This window comes from Sceloporus occidentalis, unplaced genomic scaffold (genome assembly GCF_023333645.1).
Source record: "Sceloporus occidentalis isolate IW3139 unplaced genomic scaffold, rSceOcc1.0.p SCAF_74, whole genome shotgun sequence".
NCBI classification, from domain to species: domain Eukaryota; kingdom Metazoa; phylum Chordata; class Lepidosauria; order Squamata; family Phrynosomatidae; genus Sceloporus; species Sceloporus occidentalis.
In genome coordinates this window covers 2,602,870-2,628,254 of record NW_028317054.1, presented here as the reverse complement: position 1 = coordinate 2,628,254, position 25,385 = coordinate 2,602,870, and the positions used below count along the sequence as shown (strand labels likewise).

At 39.7% G+C, this 25,385-nt stretch overlaps 2 protein-coding genes across 2 annotated transcripts; both read right to left on the bottom strand.

Annotated features, from left to right (window-relative positions):
* Positions 1–713: 713 nt before the first annotated feature.
* Positions 714–7,894, bottom strand: LOC149285951 (plasma membrane ascorbate-dependent reductase CYBRD1-like). The gene is made up of 4 exons (XM_089494738.1): positions 7,708–7,894; positions 2,559–2,767; positions 1,435–1,589; positions 714–1,017 (listed from the first exon to the last, which is right to left on the bottom strand). Exons 1-4 carry the CDS (start codon positions 7,892–7,894, stop codon positions 714–716), a joined length of 855 nt encoding a protein of 284 aa, XP_089350864.1.
* Positions 7,895–12,308: 4,414 nt separating this feature from the next.
* LOC149285950 (DDB1- and CUL4-associated factor 17-like) lies at positions 12,309–24,652 on the bottom strand. The gene is made up of 14 exons (XM_089494720.1): positions 24,623–24,652; positions 21,364–21,467; positions 20,700–20,790; positions 20,339–20,475; positions 19,557–19,635; positions 18,990–19,079; positions 18,473–18,580; positions 17,117–17,222; positions 16,623–16,765; positions 16,312–16,421; positions 14,375–14,462; positions 13,551–13,634; positions 12,623–12,778; positions 12,309–12,422 (listed from the first exon to the last, which is right to left on the bottom strand). Exons 1-14 carry the CDS (start codon positions 24,650–24,652, stop codon positions 12,309–12,311), a joined length of 1,440 nt encoding a protein of 479 aa, XP_089350846.1.
* Between the last annotated feature and the right edge of the window lie 733 nt (positions 24,653–25,385).

The window sequence follows — 25,385 nt, the reverse complement described above, 5'->3', positions numbered from 1 at the left end:
ACAGTCCCTAAATTGGAGATCCTGTCCCTAATTATTAGTGTCCCCTAAACCCTCTTTATCCTACATATAAAAACATTTAGAAATAGAATGGTCTCTTGCTTTAAATGCCTTAAAACATAACTGTGGTAGTCAACACCATTATAAAAATATTATCAATGTATTGCATATCAAACTTCAATAATATATACATGAAATGAAAAATGTCCCTTGATTTTGATTTATAATCTGTACCTATGACTATACTATGAGGGATTAAAACTTTGGTCCCACTTACTGCCTTTTTAGCTGGTATAGATAATACCTAGAAGCCTGCATGGGATTTTGTTAGTGTTCTTTGATCAGTATGACGGCTTAAGGCACCCAGGAGGCAAGAGATGTTACAGCCGAGTTGCAGCACTCAATTGTATTTGCTTTAAAAATCTGGTCAGCTGAGTGTAACCCGACTGGGGGTTTATGAACAATGTCTAGTCTATAACAAAATAGCCAAGAGACCAATGATCACAGCCACTCGCACCCTGGCTGCTGTCTGGTGTAGATCTCCTCTTAATTAAAAAGATGCTTAATTTTTGAACCTGAAACACAAAGCAACATTGAAAAAGAAAAAAAACAAAGCAAATGCAGTATTCTCTTCTAGTCTGTAAAATGTTTTGTGTTTTTCTGGAAAATAATAATAATAATGAAAAGCTTCTTTGTTGTAGCGTCTGGAATCATTTTCACATCGTTGACCTTTGATCTGCCTCATCGAGTTTCAGGTTCCTTTTCCTGGCTGATTCACTGTTCTGTTCCACGTCCGACTTATTGTCCGTGATGTTGCAATCCGTGGCCATTGAGCCACCATCTGAACCATCAGAGGTACATCTATTAGGATGCGGGGTGTTGCCACTCTGGTCCTGAGGGCGCTTCCATGCTGGCTGAGTGACCATCCAAATAACCAAAGCACCAAACACAATGATAAGAAGCCCCAGGGTATTGACAAAGATCCCTTCTGGTGGAAGCGTACTGTATGCTGGAGATTTCCTTAAAAAATGGAATATATACACTTAAAAGGGACTAAATCATAACAAAAAAAAAAGCAGTTATGAATGAGCCTCCCCTGTTTTCCTAATAGCTTGTGGACATTATGTTTGAGGTCAATATATATATATAGTATGCTGTATGTACGTGTGTGTATGTATATATATATATATATATATATATATACACACAGTGTACTACAGTACAGTAGTCCACATTACTATACAGAGAACTATAATTTTATGCTCAAGCTGAAAAAATATATTTTCTTCCCCTTTAAATTGTTTTGTAAACTTTAAATTCAGACCTGGATAGAGATGTCCATATTGTATTTTGTCTTGTTTCCTTGTCATGCAAAAATATCACCATACTTTTATTCTTAATTAGATACTATTATATATACACCCCGTGAATACTTACAGTGCAAAGATGAGTTTCTCGGTGAATCCCATAAGTGCGGTTGCTATAATAGACCCATACAGAAGAATCCCAGAGTAGACGTGCACTGGCATCAGAGCCGCTCTCAACGAAGGCGACGCGAAAGGGAGGAGGTATACAAGAAAACTTAAAACAAGCTAAAAATAAGAAATAAAACATTTAGCAAACAATTTAATGGCCTATTTGGAATTATGCATTACTTTCATTTGACTCGTATCACATAGGTGCTGTTTTTATATAACATATAGTAGTTTAGGATTATGTTATATATTAGGGAAAGTTACTTTCGCAAGAATAGCTAGAATTCCCAGATAAGGCTCTCAGCCAGAGGATCGAACTATATACCGCGCAGGACCACGTACTGTTTTGGTACGCAGCTGCTAGAGTAGTACCAGAGATCACTAGAGAAAATGCCCTTTACTAAAATAATATTTATTTCTCCATTAAAGGGGGTGATGTGCCATTTTTTGTCATCAGAGACCAGAGAAGGAACTAAAAATTGCTTCACTGATGACCATTCCTGGCCTGCTGACCTCTCTGACTTGGTAACACTGGGTCTTCTGCACCATCAGAGCAAGAACACTATCAAATACCCCCAGAGTATTCTCCCCTAGGGGCAGGATTCAGGATTGTGCCAATAGGTACAACGTTAATGCCACCAACATGCTAGCCAACTGTTTTTCTATAGCATGTCTTGTAAAAAAAAAGTCATTTTTTAAGCATTGGAATAGATAAACAAACATTATTTAAACAATATACAAGAGTAAAGAACTTTGTGTTGTCACACAAACAGTGTTAATACTGCAAATCCAGAGTAAAAGAATGCATGTTATCATGATAACATTGTTTTTTAGTCGGGTCAAATTATAATACTGGGGGCTTGCTTTGTCTCACTTGTTGACCCTAATTTATTTTTTACCGACAATATATCATATGTAAGATTGTAAGCTTGTGAGCCGGGCTCTCTCCACCTAATGTTATCGGTTTGTCTTAGTCTGTCAATTCTCTTCGTCATACCCCTTGAATAAATGGATTGTATATATTGCTGCATAAATTGTCGGTGCTATATAAATTAAAGATAATAATAAAAATAATAATAAACTAACCTGTAGTGCAAAGAGGATGACGACAGTCAAACCGACCCAGCTGTGCAGACTGTACATGTTGGGGATGCTCCTTGCATTGTGATAATCAAATACAGCAACCAAGGAAACAATCATTAGAACCATGGCTATGAGATGGAGGCCGGCATGTATACTTTTCATGAGCAGTTTGCTGCATTTCCATGTCCACGGTAATCTGTATACGATAATAGCTGGAAAAATGGCAGTCATCAGCAGGCATACTAACCAACATTAATACATTATAGGCTGTGCTTTATATTTGTCAATGTCAGCTTGTCCATAAGAACTAATCGGGGAACTTACTATGACTACAAGGGGGCGAAATAGTCAAACAGAAGGGACTTTAATGCAGGAGGCGGGTACCAAGGTCATGATTAGTTGAAGACAAAAATGTCAAATTAGGAGGAGAGTCGGCAATATTCAGCATGGGGGAAGAAGTCAATCAAGGTGGCACAATGATAAGGCAGTCCAAAACACATTTAGAGGAGCTCCAGGGGTATCTTCTGCCCTTCCCCACCATTCCCCTGGTTGAACTCCCAGTCTCGAGGGACACATATCATATTAGATGTCCCAACTCCCTTGTGGAGTTCTACATTATGCTCTGGTTTAGAACAATAAGAGCTCATAGGCCAGCAGAGAATAAAAAAATAAAAGCTAATCCCTAGACCTAAACTTTAAGCATAGTTATTTGGGAAACCAATGCCATGTGTGAGCTTGGATGTGTAAGTGTGTGTGTGAGTGTAAATGTGTATGTGTGTGTATGAGCATAGATGTGTAGATGGAGTTTGTGTGAGCATGAGGGATGTGAGAGGGAATGTGTGTTAGAATGAGTGTGAGCATGGATGTGTAAGTGTGTGTGAGTGTAAATGTGTATGTGTGTGTGTGAGCATAGATGTGTAGATGGAGTTTGTGTGAGCATGAGGGATGTGAGAGGGAATGTATGTTAGAATGATGTGTGTGCCATAGTGTATGTTGGGGAGCAAGGGGCAGTGATGGCACAGACAAGCTGTTTGGGGCAAAGATGGCACAGATAAACTGTGGGGGCACTCACAAGCTGTTTTGGGGGGGCAAAGGTGGCACTGTGGGACATGTTGCTTGGTGAAGTTGGGGGAGGGGCTAGGGCAAATTTTGTGGGGCACTGAGGTTTCTAGTTACTTCCCAATTGTCCCAGTTTTCACAGGACAGTCCTAATTTTCCAGCATTGTCTTGTTGTCCAGTGTAGCTTCCATGATTTATGTTTTATTTCAAATGAGGAGAAACTTAAGAGAGATCATTACCTAAAATTAAGGAGGTCAGAGGCTTAGATGTAAGTAAGTAAGGTTTACTTTACCAAAATGGTGGTAGAAACATGGAACAGCCTCCCAGCAGAAATGGTGGCGGTTAATACAGTAAGGGAATACAACATGCATTATAGGCATATGGCTCCTGAATCTAAGTCACCTTGTACCTCATGCAAGTCAAAAATGTTAAAAATACATTTATCAAAAGATCCTTAACGCTTTCTTTATGCTGATTCCTGAACTGGCTGTAAAATAAATAAGGAAGGGGGGGGGGCTTCATATTAACACCTTTGGTTTTGGAATGGCTCATATAGGTGTCTAGTTATGCCCCTGTATGCCACATAATTTGCAGCAGTCTAACCAATGAAAGATGGCGATGAAACCTCAGAAATGGATGCGCTAACTCTAAGACTGATTAAGCCTCTGCTGAAGGTTTTACATAGCTGGGCAGGTCCTATCATTCAATGGTAAACAGAGAAGACATGGTACTATTTGTTTTATTTATTACACAAAGGATGATTAAAAAGGTCATCCATATTTACCAGTGGATTAGAGAGACTTTTCTCAGGGTCATAAAATGTCATGAAATACAAAAATGCACCATATGACCCAAGAAATGTGTATTAAATCAAGCACATAGTCAGCGAAATTTCTGCCCTGCTAGATCTGCCCCAGTCTGCTGTAAGTGCTATTTGGTGCAGTTTGGTGGAGGAGGGATAAATGTCTGGGGCTGTTTTTGGGGGTTTGAGCCCCTTGGTTCTAGTGAAGGGTAATGTTATTGCTGCAGCATACAGAGACATTTCAGACAATTGTATGCCTCCAACTTTGTGGGAACAGTTTGGGGAAAGCGCTTTCCTGTTCCAGCATGACTGTACCCCAGTGCACAAAGCAAGGTCCATGGAGACATGGTTTGGTTAGTTGGTGTGGAGGAACTCGATTGACCTGCACAGATTCCTGACCTCAACCCCACTTTTTAAGTCAGGCCTTCTCATCCAATATCAGTGTCTGACCTCACAAATGCTTTTTCGGCTGAATATAGGTAACATTGGAGAACACTCCACACTCCACACACTTTTATTTAACTTCTTCCAGTGAACTTCTTTGGTCTGCAGCCATTTCCCGCAGTCATGTGATAATTTGGGTGTTATGCTGAAGGAGAAAAATATTTTTGTCCATGGGACTTCCCCTTTAATTAACATCCCTCATAGAGAGCCTCTAGCAGTCTAGGAAGCTCGCAGGCGTCATCTGTACCAAATACACTATTCACTGAACCACCACAAAGTGAAAATATATACACAGCCCTGAATCAGTCATCTGATGCTGTGCACAATCCTTCCACTAGAGGGCAGTGTGTTCGCAGGTCAGCATTCCATAATAATTTTGTGTTTTTATGCATATGTGCAGCAATAGTATCATCTAAAAGTAGCAAAAGATTTGGTAAAGAATGTAATATTGCTAGAGAAGCATAATATTTGACACACATAAACATCATGTTTATGTGAAATAATTACTTTTTATATTTTAGTTTGTTTGTTTTAATTGCAAATGAAACATATGAGTTTATATTAAATGTTCCATCTCACTGGTTTAACCATCCTATAGCGGGCAGCGATAATTCTGAAAAGGGCTGAGCTTGCCCTGCATAATGCATAGTAATAATCAGTACATACATTTCAAGTTATTCTGAATGTTTTTTTCTCTCAATTTTGAAAAACTCAAACAATTTGAAAAATACCAAATGTATGTCCTTTTCCTTTGACATAGAGTACATAGTGCTTCATGATAAGTACTTGCAATATTTTCTTAAAAGGTGGCAGAACCAAAATCTATCATAAGATCCCTTCTTTTTTCTTTAAACCTACTTCGTTTTAAATGTATATACTTATATTTGATAATACAGTCTCTAGTCTCCAGTTCCAATCCACCCCTCATTTGTTCCTGCATGATAGCAGGGATCAGACAAGTTTTCTTGCATGCCAGCCTGCAGAGAAGCATGGATCGGCTGCCAACGTGCCGGTATGATGTCCATACTTCCGCTTCTCTGGGACACCATGGGGAAACTCCATACACCCCACTCCCCCCCACAACAATGGCTTCCACCCGCATGTGGGGATAACCCGACATCAGTGGGACCGTCCACCCACATCCCGCAAGTTGAGGGCTAGGGGTAGCCAGAGCCACAAAGTTCCCAGGTATGGTGATGCCATGGAGTGTTCATGCACCGATCCCGGCTCCACTGACCAATCAGCTGCATTCTGTATCTCATCTTCACAGCTTACAATTGGTACTAATGTAAGGATTCTATACAGGAAGTTTCCAAGTGTGTATAATTGCACAAGATTTCCATGGTTTGAGGTGGCTTTCTGATCATTCTGAGGCAGTCCATCACACTGTGAACCATTGCGGTTTTGAAACAGGTTTAAAGCCCACTACTTCCATGAGAGAGTAGCATGGTAGGGGTTAATATGCATTCATGTTTGGCGAGCCTGTTTTGGGCAGTAGACTGTCCCTTTAAGGGAAATGCTGATGTGGGCAAAATTCCAAGAGGGGTTAAATGACCCCCTCCCCCCCCCTCTGCCTGGGAACGCCTATTCCTCTTTCATTACATATGAAGGTAAACCGTCTAATATAAAGCAGCAGCTATCATATACATCAAAGTGCAGAGGAGGGCAGGCTCCTTAAATTAAGATCTTAGTTATGAAAGGGGACCACTCGGGATATATGATTATAGCGATTTAGGACACCCAATAGGTTACAGAAAATAATTAAAGATGGGAATACGCATTTCTCAGTAACATTTTTTCAATACATTGCAAATTTGAATAGCATTTAATGTAAAGAATAGTTTTGGGCACTTTTGACCCATAATACTCACTTTCATACACATCTACTTTTATTAGATATTACTTTCTTAGTTATATAATGCAATTGGTAGGCCAGACGGATACAATATTACACCCATATATATATAAACATATTATATTAGATTATAAGCTTGCGAGCCTAATGCATCGGTTTGTCTTCGCCTGTCTGTTCGAGTTTCATCGTACACTTTGATTATGTTCTATGAGAAGCGCCGTTTATATTGTTGGCGAAATATAACCAATTTCTTACATTAGCATACAAGACGTTTCGATATGCAAATTTGACAGTTTTAGATTGGGATAAACCAATGCATTCTTTTTAGGGGCCGCCACGTTATTTTCCCGTTAATTTAACATGTTTGGTTTTCATATGATAGGCCTGCCTTAAGTAAACAAAGGGGGTACGAGTAGAATTAATATTGCCAGAAACTCCGGCTATGATTAAAATAGGATCAGGGTAGTTTCGCTGCGCAATAACAGGGATATTAAATGTTCTGGAGCCAAATGATTTGGATGTGTCTGGCCCATCAGTGTTAGAGAATGCGGAATAGAACTTCCTGTCTGATGTTTGTTGTTCTAAGTATCCGCCGCCAACTTTATTGGGTAACTTGGTAGTTTTATGAAAGATATCTACAACTCGGCTCTCACGTTAATACCCATTTATCCACATGCCTTCTGTGTCGTAAAACTATCCATACCACTCAAAGGGTTAAATGTAAAGCAGATATAGTACACCAAAGGTTATATATTTGGGACAACAAAATATATAATACTAATCAAACTATTACGCAACAAGACAAACAGCAACAAAAATACTTCAAAGCGAGAATGAATAGTAAAATTTAGATGTTGATTATATTGCTTACCAGTTGCTTATTAGCAATAATGCAACAGGCTCTATCCGCCGCCATAGTCTTTGCCCCCCAAATTAATTATTTATAGTGCGGCTGCTTTTTCATACCCCAGTATTTAACATATGAGACGTACCGATGCCTTCGATAAATATGAAGCCCGTGATGACTAACACGGGATGCCAGTTGAATTCAGCGAATCCACCGTCCCATCCAAGACCTTCTCTCCAATGCAAAACCCAAACCAGGACCAATATAACTCCCAGGAATCCAAGCAGCAGAGACGAAACTAGGAAAACCAGAAAACTTTTGTATCCTTCCATCTTCAGAGGCAGCAGCAGCAGGAATAACTGTGCTGTGGAGAGAGTGTGCAGAGAGTGAGCTAACAGGCCCTCCTTCCCTCCCCTGATGTGGAGGAATAAAGAAGGAGGCGGAGGAGAGCTCTGCAGGGAGAACGTCCCCGTAACAGTGTGCTAAAAGGGTTATGCAATCCCTGCCTGGCCGGGGTCCCATTACAACACCCTACTTCATCTCTCATAGCGTTACTGCTGTCGGCGTGAAGGGGCTCTAGCCTTAAAACTGCATATACTGTCCACAAAAGGTATGGGGTAATACTTTTTCCTTGGACTAACAGTTCGTTTTTAGTTCAAGAGCATTAACCTTCCTTTATCAAGTCTAGAGGAAAACTAAACAGAACGCACGGTAGAAGCTGATGTTGTATAACTTGTGGTTTCGGCTGTATTGCCAAATACACACTAAATGTATTTTAAGTGTAACCAGAAATGTTTGGCTTGAATAAAATTTATACCGGATGTCTTTAGGGAACTACACTGCACTTTTCATATTATTCTTCTTTTATACCAATGGAAGAAAGAAATGGTCCAGTGGCCAATTGGGGTCTGGGTCAAATTCAGTGGCTGATTATCTATTACGCACAATAGACGTATGTGCCTAGGGACCCTGAGTACGAATAGATAATCTTCCACTACACCACCAGCAGCCACATAGCTGTGCAGGCTATTGGAGTTGGGAAGCAGGCATTCAGTGGGGTCACATTACATGTCCCTGAATTACACCATCTGGTAGCAGAAGGGGGGGGGGGGCATAAGGTGATATTGTTGTGTGCATACAAGTGGAGGGTCCCCAATACAAAACTCACCAGACAGTACTCAGCTTGCAGCATCATGAGCCGATCAGGCGAGATGAAAGAATCTCCCCAACTTGCAGGACAGTGGGGCGGCTACGCGGGATAGCACGGGAAAATCTGGACTGCCCTATGGAAGCCAGGACTCTTGGGAGGTTTGTTAATTGTCAGAATCCTATGATAGGATCAATTTCATATTTTGTTTTCACATTATATAAATATATATATATATATACTGATCAGCCATAACATTATGACCACCTGCCTGATATTGCATAGGTCCCCCTTTTGGTGTGCTGTGGTATCTGCACCAAGACGTTAGCAGCAGATACTTTAAGAAGCCTGTAAGCTGAGTTGTGGGTCCTCCATGGATGCATCCTGGTGCCATGTGTTCTCGCACACCCGGCCATCCACGTGATATAAAAGAAAACGTGATTCATCCTACCAGGCAACGGTCTTCCATTGCTCCGTGGTCTAGTTCTTATGCTCACTTACCCATTGTAGGCGCTTTTGGCAGTGGAAAGGGGTCAGCATGGGCACCCTGACTGGTCTGCAGCTACCCAACTCCTATACGCAACAAACTGCAATGCACTGTGTATTCCGACACCACAAAGACCAGCCTTCACCCCCATGTGCATCAATTAGCTTTGGCCGTCCACGACCCTTTCGCCAGTTCACCATTCTTTTTTCCTCGGACCACTTTTGATACCAAAGCCTCTCCTATACTCACAAACATGGCACATCATTTTGTCTCCACGCCAGCATCTTTCCATGTATGTACACATTAAAATGATTAGCTGTCCAGAACCCTGTACGAGTCGGCCCCCTGCAGTAGTCCTGGATGTATTTTAAGTTTGGGTATTTCGCACAGCACGACCAATGCATTCTTTCCTAGAAATGAGAACCTCATTTGTTGCAGGACACTTTATCAATGTAAATAGAGGACTGACAGTTTAATCTTACTAAGAAAAATACATTAACATATTATTCTGAAACAAAGTAGGTTTTGTATAAATAGTGACCAGTAGAAAAATGGTCTCACTATAGTAACCAATTAAATCCTGCTGACTGGACCATTCTGTCGGTTGCTATGGTGACAAGTCAATCAATTTAAATGTATAAACTACTTGCGATGCTGGGGCTATTATGGATGGACTTTTTAATTTTCTTTCTAAAGAATATGTTTTATTGGCTGCAGAAATAGATGACACGTATCTACATTACACAGACACGCTGAGGTGAGTTGATAACAGGAAACAGATGCGGGGAGAAAGTTTAGAAAACAAAATTCCGTATAATCACATGAGGCAAATGAAAAAAATACGTTTATAAAAATGTTATCCTTTAAACACAAATGGCAATTAAGACATGCAATGTTAACCCCTTAATGACAAAGCCCGTACATGTCAAAATGTATTGTTTTCAATGGGTTTAGGGACCGCCCATTGTCCTTAAGGGGTTAAAAGTTGGAAAACTGAAGTCCCTCTACCCCCCCAAGCACCGAGTGTTCCTATGAGAACTACAAGGGTATTGTATAAAAGGTGCGTCTGATGCAGTTAATCACCATAGTAGCAAATGAAGTACATCTGCTGAATTGTTGCATCGTTTGTTGCTTTAGTGAACACAGTTAGGCACCGACATTGCTCACGGTGGACATTTACTGGGGTTTGTGGTGGACGGTTAATTGATGTTCTATGTACTTGCCACAGACACTGGTGTCACTTTGCCTATCACTGATGGTGAAAAGGTTACTTTTCATTGTTTGCACCATAATCACCAATGTGCAGGAAACCACATCTTTCAGTGAAATGACATGTAAGGGCTTTGTCGTGAAGGGGTTAAGATAAAACGCAACGGGAGTATGTGAGAGTCCTTCATTCAGAAACAACTCCGGCTTCCGGCTCCTAAATGATTGACTTGGACGCGTTCCCTGCTCAACCTGCACCGTCTCCCCTGCTGTGAATCACTATGAAACTACTAGAACTTGGTTGACAATAACCCGGGGGACCTTTAAACTTTCTGTTGTGGTCACAGTTCCTCCATTGGCCCCTTTCAGGGTGGCCGGGAACGGCTGGGAGCCATGCAGCAGCAGTCCCTCGGCCTCTAGAGTACCACAGATGTTTAAACAAAACAGAGTCTGGACATTTTTAAAGGCCCGGTGAAAACATTTCATTTCTCAAAACCTAAAACATTGTGCTATAAAAACTACAGATGTTCTCACTGTGAAACCAGATCACCAGGACCTGGTAGGAGAATTCCCTTCCCTGTTGTTTTCTTTCAATACTGTTGGCTATTTTGATAATCATCAGAGTGCAAATTATTTCAAATTTATCCGACCTGAAAATAGGAGTAAAGTGAAAACATATTGGTTACAACTATCAATGCCAGCTAAAGAATTTACAAAGAATGTGTAGGATTCCTTCCAGCGCCTGATCATGAGCCTCCACCAACTAACATTCCTTTTTAGTTATAAGCTCATCCAGAAGACAGTGTGCAGCCATGGCACTAAGAAATTCACAGATAAGTGCATCTCGGCTATAAAACAGTAAAAAAAAATCCAGCAAAAAAAGCAGTTTCCATTTACTTACAATGTGCCAATACAGCCCCTTGGCAACAAAAATTCCTATAGTCCATCCCCCTTAAGCCTACTCATGTGAACACGGAAAATGCATGGAATGTAAACAGGTGTGGATACAGAATCAAATGGTCACGGATTCCACAAATTTTTTTATTTTAAAATCAAAGCAGCAGCAATATAGAAGTTATGCCTTTTACTTACGTTTATGGTTACATAAGCGCAATAAGTGAATTATGTTTTAGAATTACTTTTTTAATGATAATTGGATACAGTAAAGGAGTTTGGGGTCTCTATAGATTTGAACTGGGCAGACCTTTAAGGGTATGCATTGACCAGGGCTGTCAGTTTACCTATGTAAAGAGGTCCAAAATGTTATAAAGAGTTGCCAGGGGTCCATCTGTGGAAAAATTTCTGGCATTGTTTAATTATTTTATGTGCAAGATTTTCCTGAATACAGTTTTCTGTACCCCAAAAGATATAATAAATCTTATACTCCAAGTGAAGTTTGAAAGTAGAATTACAAAGACATAGAGTCTATACATTATCTCTAGAGTCTATACATTATCTCTAGAGTGTGGTGAAATGGTGTCCCAGTCAAAATTACAATCGGAAGAGGAACTTAACATTTCCAACAGGACTCTACTGGAGGAACCTTTCCAGATCTCAGTTACTGGCTCGTGTGTTTTAGGAATGAACTCACACAGGTCAGGGACTGCGATGGACACGGCAAGCTGTGTCTTACAGTTGGCTTTTCAAAGTGATTGGTAAAGGTTTTGAGAATTCTCATCTTGGGTACTGTAAAGGAACTACGGTTCCAGGTAAGGACTAACTGTTGCCATTTTATTAGATTATTGGTATACAGAGATCAATTTTAGTAAAATAGCAAGCAAAATGACTTTTCTTTTTTCAGACTTTTTTATTTAACAATAGAATTGAAGACTGGTCATAAAAAGTGTATAACTAGATAACTAGAATTTTCTTAGAAGAATGAAGAAGAATATCGACAACGATCCATTTATTCCTTGGAATTGTAGAGCATTTTATAAACATAGCAGGAGAAATTGCGGTTAGGTCTTTCCTCTAAGTGTATCAGGGTATCTCTGTCAAAAAATACAGCATGGCTGTGGGTCTGAAAAAAAGACAAGTGGCTTCTTAGAGTAATTCAGATCCTGTTATAAAATCTATACTAATAACTTCAGTGGGTGATTTCACTCAACAATTACTACTGAAATCCAGTTAACTTCATATAACCATTTCAAAAGGATGTTCTGAGCATTAAACAGATAAAAAAAAACCCAGATTGACAGATATTGCCTTGAAAGTTCTTACCACATCCCAGGATTCTAGCAGTTTGATCCTTTTCAGAAGTTTCCCTGTTGCGTTACAATGCATGTTAACATGTGCTATCCCTTCAGCTTCAGTCTGAGTCACGGCAACCACGGTCAGGAGGTCCAATTCATCTTCATAAACCACCATCTTAAAAGTCTAGAAGAGATTTGAGGGAAGGATGAACTGTAGGGTTAATGGTCGGGATTTTTTTAACATGGTATGCAATATACCAACCAGTCATGGCATTAGTTTCCATTAAGAATGGAACTTTGAAAAGTGCTCTTAATACCATAGCAACCAGTGGAACGGTCTGCTATTTGCCGGTTGCCAGAGCGATAAGTCCATTTTAAACTACGCACCAGAATCATTTTTATACATATTCAGCAATTTATCTTTTCAGACACAGCAGGAGATAACTGAGGAGCATCGAGGAACACAGTCATCTACCTACACCGTGGCCAAGTGTCTCGGGATATCATGCCCTAAAGTATGCTCAAAACTTGTTTCTTCTATCTGGCTTTGGCACTTTCATTTTTAACATGTTTCTAATTATATTGGTATTGACTTTAGAGTGCGGCCACATTGCATTTTCCCAATTCACCAAAGAAATCAGAACCACAGGACAGGACGTAGCTGCTAAACCAAGGGAACATTCTGAAGTTCTTTGCAGGTCCAAACTATCAATCCATAATTTATATTATTGAAATATATATATATATTTTTTTTCCATTACAAAAGTGGCAGTAATACGGTGTATGAGGATGTTGAAGCCATCTCACAAGCCCGTTTTTGTTTTATAAACAGTGCCCATGAATACAGAAGAAAGACGTACCAGATTAGAAACCACAATAAGACATAAACACTAACTTTGGTCCTCAAATGTAACAAACCAAGTGAAGGTGGAATAACAGATGAATCCCACTTTTACCTCTTTCTCTGGATCATCATCTAGTTGATTGAAACGCCTTTTCACCAACCTCCCAGAAGCAGTTACAGTAACGCGGTTATTTACCTAAAATACAAAGAACCGCGTGAGTTCAGTTCGATCCTAACTCATATAAAGCAAGTTTTAAACGTTCAGGGATTTCCACGGCAGATGAAACAAGTCCATCTCATGTGGCCATTTTTATCTCAGCCTTTATATGGTCCTGTATTAGATTAAGGATAGCCATAAGCCTATTCCATTCTACTGTTTCACGTCCCCCTCAAGCACCACCTAGACTGTAACCTCGCAGGAGCTGGGTCCTCTTCTCATTTTGTACCAGTTTGTTATTGTGTGTGATATTAAAATATTCTACTGACTGCAACAGCGCTACGGAATCTGCTGGCACTATAGAAATAAATGTAAAGTAATGTAATATAACGCATGTTTAAATTAGCTGACGGAAATTAACCTCTACCACTTTTGCTGGAAGGCTGTCCCACCTTGCCTGTGAAGTAAGATCTCCTTACATTACAACTAAGCCTCTGGTCCTCAAGTTTTATACTAGCTAAATGCAATACATATACATTATTATGGGCCAGCCTGGGCGAGTTTCTCCTGTGAGAAGGCCTGTGTTGAAGAAAACTCACTGGTTTAGCAAATTATTATGAAGTCCAACTCAGCTCTTCAGGCAGGTGAATCCACCGGAGCTGGCGACTCACCTACAACCGCGTTTTATTGACTAAATCTTATGTATCTAAATCAAAAGCTGCCTTTAATCTAACATGTTTAACATAAAGCTAGCATTAATTAAATGCACTTCTGCTTACCTCTCTTTCTCTGTTGGCTAAAATGATAAACTCTTCCGTAACCTGATGTTGATGTGCGTCATTCTGAAGCTCCTTCAGCCTTAGAACACTAAAGAAAAACTCCAAGTAATAAACACTGGCTTTCATCTGTGTCACAAAATACAGCCTAGCGACTAAAGTCTTTGGGCCGTCACTTGGCATATTTTCACTAATTTATTAAAATGCCATTACTTGAGATCTATAGATCTCACACACTTAAGCCATTCACCAATACACACTCTAAGACAATAAGATATACACACTCATACTAATGCCAACACACACAACACTATATGCTCATACAAGCTAACACCACACTCTTATATACATGAACACATTTTCCAACAACATACAGTAACAGACAAAATGACTAACACTATACATACAAGCACTAACACAGTCAGTGTGTGTATATATGTACAGCATTAGAGTGCGTACAGCACTGTGTATATATATATATAAATATATATACCCACACCAACACTTTTACATACATACTGCACTCTAACACAATATTACAGTACCCATATATACACACAGACTTACTCTCCTCTTACCTGGCTGAGAACCGTCTCCCACGCAGCTCACACTCTCCATGCAGGCAGACGCTGAATCTGTACTCAATGACTTAACCAAAAATGCCAGGGGGCCCCTGAAAAATGTACAGGTGGGACCCCAAGCTCCTACTTCACGTACAAACACACACAGTAACATACTGGAAAAATCCATGGGTGTTGCTTTAACTGCAGTTCAGGGTTTTAATCAAGAGGCAGTTTCCCAGCCTGCCCAAGTGAGCTTGGTATAAGCAATAATCAAAATAATTTCTGCCCAATAATGCAAACAGGATAAGAGTGGACTTTTAAAGTAAAAAAAAATCATTATTTTCTTTATTTATGCAGCAAATGAACACATAATAGGACACTGAAAAAAACAGCAGTCATCTAATGTACTTCATCCCAAATGGTAAAGGGGAGCCTTATCCTGTCTGCATCATGGAGCAAAAATATTTTAATTATTAACATACCTTCACACACTAGCACATGTACTTACACACACAGTAACCTACTAACACCCCCCCACACACTAACATACCTACACACACTAGCACATGTACTTACACACACAGTAACATACTAACACCCCCCCACACACTAACATACCTACACACACTAGCACATGTACTTACACACACAGTAACATACTAACACCCCCCCACACACTAACATACCTACACACACTAGCACATGTACTTACACACATAGTAACATACTAACACCCACACATCCACGCACACTAACAAAACTACACACACATAGTAAGAGATTTCTTCACACACAAGCTAATACACAGTAAAATACTGACATATACACATATTAAGATACACACACAATAACATACTTACACAGACTAACATCCTTACAAACACACATACAAACAGTAACATACCTACACACACACAGTAAAAATACATACACATACATACTTACACACACACAACATACATTTGTTGGCTGAGGAGGGGTAAGGCTGGCCGGATACCAGACGCCTCAGCATAACCCTGAAGGGTGTACCAACGGCAAGGATGAGGCACTGCTGGGTTCATTGCTGAATCTGACCACAAGGGGGAGGAAGTAGTTACAGGCACCTAGTGCTCCAGATTAATAAGCAGGGCCAAAACAGAAGCAGCTGCCGGGCAACTGAACGAGTAGGTTTTCTCAATTAATGACATAGGTATACTGAAGCAGACAGGGGAATTTAAGATTGTGTAAATATATATCATTCAGAAAGTAGCACAATCAACTCTTTCTTTATGGAAACAGTCATCTTAATTGCTGGATTCGCATAACTATTTTTACCCCTTCATTAATTTATTCTCTACCGACCTGGTCAAAGAAGACCGGGAGGAAACTAGGCTTTACCTGATCCGGTCAGGTCCTACATGAATTATTCGTTCTGAAGCATCAGGGTGAAAGTGAATCCAATCAGGTTCTAAAGAGCAGCAATTCATTTCTCTTACTCCATTCTTTGCCTGAGAAAAAAGGTTTGTATAACACTAAAAAAAAACTACTTATCTACAGCCAATGTCCTAGAAGTCAAACACTGTGTACAGATACATTGCAAATAACAAAAAAGTCACTAAAGATAATAGCTGGAATATAGTAAACATTATTAAATATCATGCAAATTATATGCTATGTAAATCTCATAATAATACAGAAAGTACTAGTACCAGCCTGTGATCGTCCAGCGACCGGATATGATAAACCCCTCTGTCTTTCTTTCTGTTTGGAGTGATGATGTAATGCCAAGGGCATCCTCCTACTTGAAACGCATTATCGAGACAGGATACTTCAAAAAGTAAAGGAGGGCTTTCTACAAAGACAGAGTTTTTACTTAATCAGGAGCCAACTGAAACAAAAACATGGTCACTGATCAGATTAAGTGCACCGTGAAAAGCACGTAAAGGCCGACCCCATCTAATCATAAAGAAAAAACCCAGATTATGACAATATATATCTTAATTTATATGAACGGAATACCAAGCTGAATATAACATGAATAATTGCTTCTAATACAAGGCATGCTTGTTTCAGACTTTACCATCTCTTTATTACACCACCTGACCACAAACTATGCAATCTGTAAACGCACGGTGTCCTAGCTACTAAAGGCATCCCAAGCTTCATTAAGGCTACGTCTTCAACATACATACGGCAAAGGTACCTGTCAAGGTAATGTTGCAGGGAATGCCAAAAGGAAAGTTGCCTATCGTCCCTGTTTCACCTTTCCAAGTGCAAGTTTGCCCAATGACAAGTTTTTGCTGCATATACTAAAAAGAGAAACATGGCGAGATTAACTAACCAGTGGAAAGAGCAATGATCTTCTTTGTCAATATCTCCCCGTATTTAAAAGGCTTGTGGCAATGGCAACTGTCAATCATAATCATACCTGAGAATTCTCCGGGTTTTGCCTGGAGACTCTGGGTGAAGCGCCGCTTCTCTGAGACTCCCGGCCATGGCCAAAAAACTCTGGGTTGCAGGAGGAGCGTTTAGACACCCCCTACAAATGTTAAATATTTGGGGCTAGCCCCACCTGGAACGTCATTGCCCCCCACCACTCAACATCATCATTCCACCAGAAGAGGGAGGGCTTCATACCCAGAAGTTCCCAGGTATGCTCACAATGCATAGCGCTTAATGCCAAGGTCCAATGTAGTGCAGAAAGTGCAACATGAATTGACCTTTACTTTAAGAACCCACTCAGAATGCACAATAATTACAGGTTGAGTATCCCTTATCTGAAATGCTCGGGACCAGAAGTATGTCTCACCTGTGTCTACTCTGTTGTTCAGGATTGTCCCCTTGGTCCCAGAGCACTCCCTGTCCAGAAAAGTGAGAGGATGCCTGAAGAACAGACCAGAAGCAGACTGGGACCAAGGGGAGAAGGAGGCAGAGAAATGATCTACCGACTATGTGAAAGACCAGACACCTCTTTTCTGTCCCCCCTCAGTAGTGAGTATCTCTTATCTCTAGACTTCCCTTATCTGGGGGGAAAAAAATGGATTTAGGATGAGGGATTTTTGGATAAGAGATACTCAACCTGTACCACAGTCCAATCATAATGCCATAACAACACTTTACGTTTTTGGAAGAGGAAATTGCGCGTGCGGATAGCTGTTGCTTGAGCTACAAGCTCAAAAAATTTTTGGTATTTGCTACAAAACTAACTGAATTACACTAAATATACTCTGCAATCATTCGTTATATATTAGTGCTTATTAAACATAACAGCTAGTTTGGATGTTAGTATGTGTGTTTGTGTGCACGTTAGTGGGTGGAAGGTGGGGACATAATGGGGCATGACAAAAACAATGAAATACAAATTGCAATCCCAGAAGACAGGCATAAACAAGTGTATGAATAATGCATAAAATATTAGCAGCCGGATAGATTTTTGTTAAGGGATCAGTGTAATATATATCAGAGTTGCCAGTGTCGATCCTTGGGATCTGTCCAGAACAGGGACCACCAAAGCAGGATCTGTACTTTTTTAATAAAATATAAGACAATAAGAGGTTACCTGTTCAGTGATTTTTTCAAAGTTGTAGAGTCGCACCAGACCAGCACTGTGCATTACAATGAGCATGCCATGTGAAATGATTGCATCTGTTACGCTGGATCCAAAAATCTATATGACGGCCAATAAACAATAATTTAAAGAATTTTAATTAACAGGCAGCATCCTGGAAAAATGGCTGATATGGCAACGCTAACCCCAATTGGAAATTACTCATATAATGTATCTCAGTACAAACACTCTTTATTACAAGCAGGCAGGCAGTTGCTAACAACAAAGTAGGCAGAAATTATTGCATTAGCATGGCGAAGCTGATAAAGTTATCTATATATCAGCACTTTCTACATAAAGCACTCCAGGGACTAATATTTATGAAATCTAACATTATTATTATTAATCTAAAACCTATTCTGACAATTTAGATTGTGTTTTAAAAAAAATATTATAACATATTTTAATGAAACTTCCCCTTTAAAAAGTAAAATCATTTTTACCAAATGGCGTTATGTGAAACACTCACATCTTTATCTATTGCCAGCACTCCAACTAATGAGAAAGGGAACACGGAGAACACCGCCAGATAAAAAAGCACTGACCTCTGGCAACCAGACTGCTGAAAAACAGTAAGAACAGCACTTATCTTCTAAAAAAAATGCCACTTTTAAAAGAAAATTAGCGATTAGTGAAGAACAATCCACAAGCAGGAAATATTACAATAAAGATAACTGTGCTTTCTGAGACCTGGGGATGGTGCTTTTTGTAAGCTTCTTAGTTTGTCAGAGTACAGTTACCTAAAGATTAGATAAAACAGAACAGATCACGTTAAAACCGGAAAGATTTTTTTTTGCGAGAAACAGTACCTTTAGGCGTTGCAAAAAAGTTTTAAAGCCTTATATTCAAATGACCAATATAAGCACACCAACTCCTTTCTGCTAATAATACGTTTATTAGTATAAAAAATCACTAACATCCCCTTCAGTTCTGTTGTATTACTACATTGACTGAATCTGGCTGAATCACACCAACGTGATCAGATCTACAACACCGGTCAAGAATTATGTATTCTCTATTGTTATAAAGAACATACCTCTTGAGATTCTGTCCTTGCTTTCATCTGAACAGACTTCAGTACTAAAGTCTCATGAGGAGAATCCCAGGTAATGTACCTTATATGATTAATGACAATAGAAGAAGAAAAAAAAAATTTATTTATTGCAAGAACAAAGCCAAAAGCTAAAGCAATAACATTCAACGCTGCACCTCAGTGTCTATGAGTGTCATGCGAGCAGATGAAATCCTGTCCCATTATATAGGTGCCACCTTGAGAAAATGCCTCCTAAGGGTTAACCGAAGTCATGGATGATCATTCTGACATTTTGGGAGTTAAATAAAAGATGGTAGTAGACGCATTATTAAACACTCATCTACAGACACCAGACAAGCAAGAAGGCTTGTTGTTCCCTCAGAAATCTCATGGTGCTGCCACAACCACAAGGGATTCTGGGTAGGCGCACGCGAATAAGGTCAACATTAATCACCTATTGCCTCAATTTCCACTTTATACATGGATCCCTTGGAAGTAATTGCCCGCTGTACAGGACAGCCTTTAGACAAAACTCGGGTAAGAGGTGCAGTAGCCAGATCACCGCTCGTGGACAGCTGTTTTGTCCTTCATGGGACTTGTCAGCATGAGGTTGTGATACTGGCTTAATAGTTGAGGCTTGGGGTAGACGAAATAAAATATGGGGACTTTAAGGTCTCTGTAAAATGGAACAGCAAGGTGGAATAAGATGGAATGGGGAAGTGGGGGAAGGGTGAATGCGTAAAAATGCTTGTAAATACGCTCAATCCACACTTATTTGCTTTTACCTGAATTTTCTGTATGATCCGAGGTAGACCTTATCAATGATATTTCCTGAATCTGCAGAGAGACGTAGCAGTTGGTTATCACCTGTAATGGCTATCAATGATGGAGTGTAATCCGAAGGCAGAGCGAGGTTTTCCCCCTAGAAAAGAGCATGCAAACTAGCAGTCAGAACAACACTCTATTGGTTACCATGGTAATTGCCCCCCATTTAGCCCCAGTATTGCTCGGTATAAATATGCCATTCTACAGGCCACCTTTTCCCAGCTATTGGAGAAAAGCACTTGGAATATTATGATGATGCGTCAATATATATATATATATATATATATAATATATTTATGTAGCTTGCATCTTAAAACTTACCACTGGACTTTCACATAACAAAGCATCTTCAATTTTTTCTGATTTTGGACACTTGGGCATTTCATACATGTACTGTGGTTCTGCAGGAATACTAATTAAAAAAAAGTACAATGTTCGAATGTTAATAGTTAATGCAATAAATAGTTAAAACATATAAAACAATGACTAAAGAGCTATTAAGATTTAAACAAAAAAGAAAACCAATCTGTAGCCATTTCTTTAAATTTGTATATTGACCGAGAAATCTGAATAAGACAAACACTTTAATATGCATTCTTCAAAAAACAAGAAAAGAAAAAAATAAAACACCTAGAAGTTTCAGCCCTCTTGCTGCATCTGCCCTCTACCGTGGGCCATCATTTCTTGCCACTGATTGGCTGATTGAAGCAGCCAATCAGTGACAGGTAAAAGCGCCTGTTAAAATCAATGGAAGAGTTTGCTGCACAAGCGCTCGGGGGTCTCTGCATAACCCCCCATGCATCAAACGCAACACTACAATAACTTAAAGGGGCAACAAAGCTATACATGACGTATAAGTCCCTTATGCTCTACCGACCCATCAACACTTATTTGACTTGACAGGTCAGCGTTAATTAAAGCACGGTTTTCAAACTATAGCCAGTACCCTTCTCTTGCATATTAATTCACGGCATCAATACATTACCTGTTAAAACAACAACGGAAATTGTCAAAATAAATTCTTCCTTTTGCATAAGAAATGGCAGATTTGGAATGCTTGGTCCATACTTTGCGAAATACAGATTTTTTCTAAGGAGGAAAGAAAATGTATGTTTATTCAGCTGCGCTAGACCCGGTTCAAAATATATAACTCATATAGCATAAGAAACTCTTTTACTTACATCCTAAGTTAACCTAAGTGTGAAGTGGGTTAAACCGCTTCCCTATCGTATAAAACAGGACTGCAGGGTGCAATAAACCTACAACTCACTATACCTGTAACTTCACTGGTTTTAGGTTAACATCAAGAATGTAGATATTTTATATCAGTTTCCTAATATAGATACTTTTTGTCTTAAAATATCAAAACATTTCATCTTTTTTTTAATTTAAAAGGATTAAGGAACACGGATAAAATACCAAAGGAAGTTAGTATTCACAATAAAAATCTCAATTTATTTAAAACTTCTATTTTCGCCTCTTGTGACAATTTTTTTCAATATCAAGGAGGAGACATATTACATATTTGTTTTCTCAGTGGTCACAATTAGTATTGTAAGTATTCCACATTTTCTTGGTCTTGAAGCGTTTAAACATTGGATCTATCTATACTGGGAATGAATTAAAGGGCCGTATAAATAAGATGGGGTCCGAAATATTATCCTTTTTGAACTGTCCTTTGACATTTTCCTTGGACTGGGTGTCAAATTGTTTGTACAATTTTTTATATATTTTTTCCTTATGTATCATTTCTTTACTGTTATTATATTCTGTATTATTATTATCACACTTGCATTAGTGCATGGCACATTTTTCTTATTCTTTTTTTGCACGTATATATTATGATCTGCGTTTTTGGTACACTTCAGGTCTATTGCTGCTAGCACAGGAGCTCATTGTATATCCTTTTTAATATTTTTACGATGGCTGTGACGTTACTAGCGACAGACAGGTTTTAAGCCTCTACACACGTTACTACTCTGTAGAGGCCATGGTACACCCAGGGCCGGCCTTAGGTGTTCAGGCGCTCTGTGTGGACTACTTCTCTGGCCCCCCCCCCTCAACAAAAGAGAACACAAATAGTTTTAATTACAGATTATTTATGTGCAAGTGCAAACAAGTAGAATAAAATATAACTTGAAACACTGGTAACAATAATGTACCTTAAATACATTCAATATAGGAATGCAGTCTTCCCTCTTTCTGACCCTACTGTGACTTTGAAAGGTCCTCTCTCTCCCGTACTCTTTCCCAGAGTCCATTTGTCCCCTCATTCACTTAGCTACACCTCTCTTTTCCTTCCCCCCTGTAGTTCAGGTATAGATCAAATAAACAACACATGTAAACACTTGCGTGTATAGCATTGCAGGTAAAGTCCAACAGAATAACACACAAACCCAGCTTTGCAGATATAGATCAACTGGGGATTACATGTAAACTCAGTACTGAAGGTATAGATAAACTAAATAAGATATACAAACCCTGTATTTGCAGGTATACATAAATAATGTATGGAAACATAGCTAAGCAGTTATGGATCAACAGAATAACACGCAAATCCGGCTTTGCAGGTATAGATCAACTGGAAATCACATATAAACTCAGCATTAAAGGTATAGATAAAAAAAACAACCCTGAATTACAGGCATAGATGACAGGTGGCACACCCCAAAAGCCCTGGTGTCCACATAGAACTTGACCAGCACCCAGATTACACACACAAATTACAGCCCAGTCTGAGCCATCTTTGTCCCCAAACAGCCCACCCTGTGCCATTGTTGTCCCATAAACACCCTGCCCATGCCATCTTGTTCCCCAAAGCTCAAACACCCTGCTTGTGCCATCTTTGCCTTTCCCCAAATCACAAATACATCTATGATACACACAAAACACTTATGCACTCATTCACTCTGTCATTTACACAATTCCTTCACACAATTATTAATTCTCTCACTCATTCACAGAAGTCATTTACACAATAATTCATTAATTCTCTCACTTATTGACACAATTTATCCACACATTAATTTATACTCTCACTCATTCACGCAATTCATCCACACATTAATTCATTATTTCTCATTCACACATTAATTCATTTATTCTCTCATGCATTCACAATTCATTAATTCTCTCTCATTCACACAATTCATCCACACATTAACAAATTCATTATCTTACTCATTCTCACTCTTTATTTAGTTCAAGATTCTTACTACCCCCCTTTCTCACGATCTCCTCCCCTACTTCCCTTCTCACTATCTACCCCCTCTCCTCCCCCTACTCACTATCTACTTCCCCTCTTTTCAGTTCACTTACCTTGGTGAAGTCCTGTGGTGGGAGCACGAGGCCTGTCACGCTGCCTGGCCGCAGCACATACAGCTTCACCGCTGAGCGTCGGGATATGACCGCGCCCAAGGCCTCGCACTCCCACCACCTGAGTCAGAGCAGCCGTGGGGAGCAGAGGACACAAAGGGGGCCGAGTGGCAGTTGCTGAAAACTTTTTCATGTGCGACCACTCGGGGGCCCTCTCTCTTCCTCTCCCTGCTGCCTGGGTGCTGCGCACCCGCCTCGGCGCGGCCTTGGTGATGGGACGGCCGCATGGCGCCCTGTGCGGCCGCACAGCTCGCCCACCCCAAAGGCCGGCCCTGGGTATAGCCGTAACCTATGCAAAAATGTGGACTTATTATTAATTTATAGATAATTTGTTTGATGGACGTCATGTCAGGTGGCCAAAAGTGGCATTGCTTATAGATGCACGAAGCAAGGCACCTCAGCAGGTTAGATTATCAGTAACTTTTCATGTTGGTGGAGGCTGTAAAGCCCCTCGCAATCATTCATTAAACAGTCAATTTGAAAGATCCTTCATATGTCAAGTATGCATTATGATTTTTCATCTCTTCTTTTAGTGAAAAAAAATCCTTCTGAATGATTAAAGAGCAAATAGGGCACATTTACAAATATTCTAAAAACCCTGAAACAATGGGGTTACTTTCCAAATCTACTTCTCAAGGGCCAGAGAACTGTTCTCATTATAATAGTTTGTCCAGTCCTACTTATATTGGCTAACCTATGTATAATGGATTGCAAGCTTTTGAGACTATCTAGGCCTCTTCTTCAGGCATATTTCCTACTTGGAATCATTCACTCTATACAGACAGCGAGATGGAGAATATGGACGTATGTTATAGTTTCATAGGTTTTCAATAATTTAAGTTTTTACATCACAACCATACTATCATTACCTGACACACAAGCTTGCGTAAAATGTCCATGTTAATCCTGAGGATATCATATGCACAATTTGGAAAGGTGCCTACTGGCCTTCTCCAGACTATCGAGCAGATATTTTTTATCGTGCTAGCCCGTGAAGAAACTCTTCTACAAGCTCTGTGGGGGGCTGTGGATACATACGGACTTTTTTCTGCTCCCATTGCCATTCACAGCAGAACTCCCACCTATTACATGTATGCCAGGCCTCCAGATAAAGACCTATTAGTTTGCGCTGCATGTGCTACAGCATTGAAACATGTGTCGCGGGTATTTAAATGCACTCCGACCCCTTGTGGTGTGAGTTATGGTTCCAATGCCAATGTGAAGTCCTGAACAGAGCTGTGAAAAGAAAACACACTTTTAGCCATGCAAGCTGTTCATACTCAACATGAATATACATGGTGTCTGTGTGTATATATATATATTATATATATATATATATATATATATATATATATAGCTAGCTAGCTGCAACATTTATATAATACACATTAATAGCACAACCCTGAAGGTTTGAAATAGTTGGAATACTTTTGGTCTCCTGACTGCTGATGGACTGTAATCCCTATCATTCTAAGATAACCATTAAGGACTGATAGGGGTTGCCGTCCTACACAGCAGGAGACTGTCAGATTGCTCACTGTTGACGTCTGCTGAGATGTGTAAGTAGATGCCCAAAATAGCTTAACCAGTTGGTAACCACCTACCACATCCCAAAAAGATTTGTATGCATTG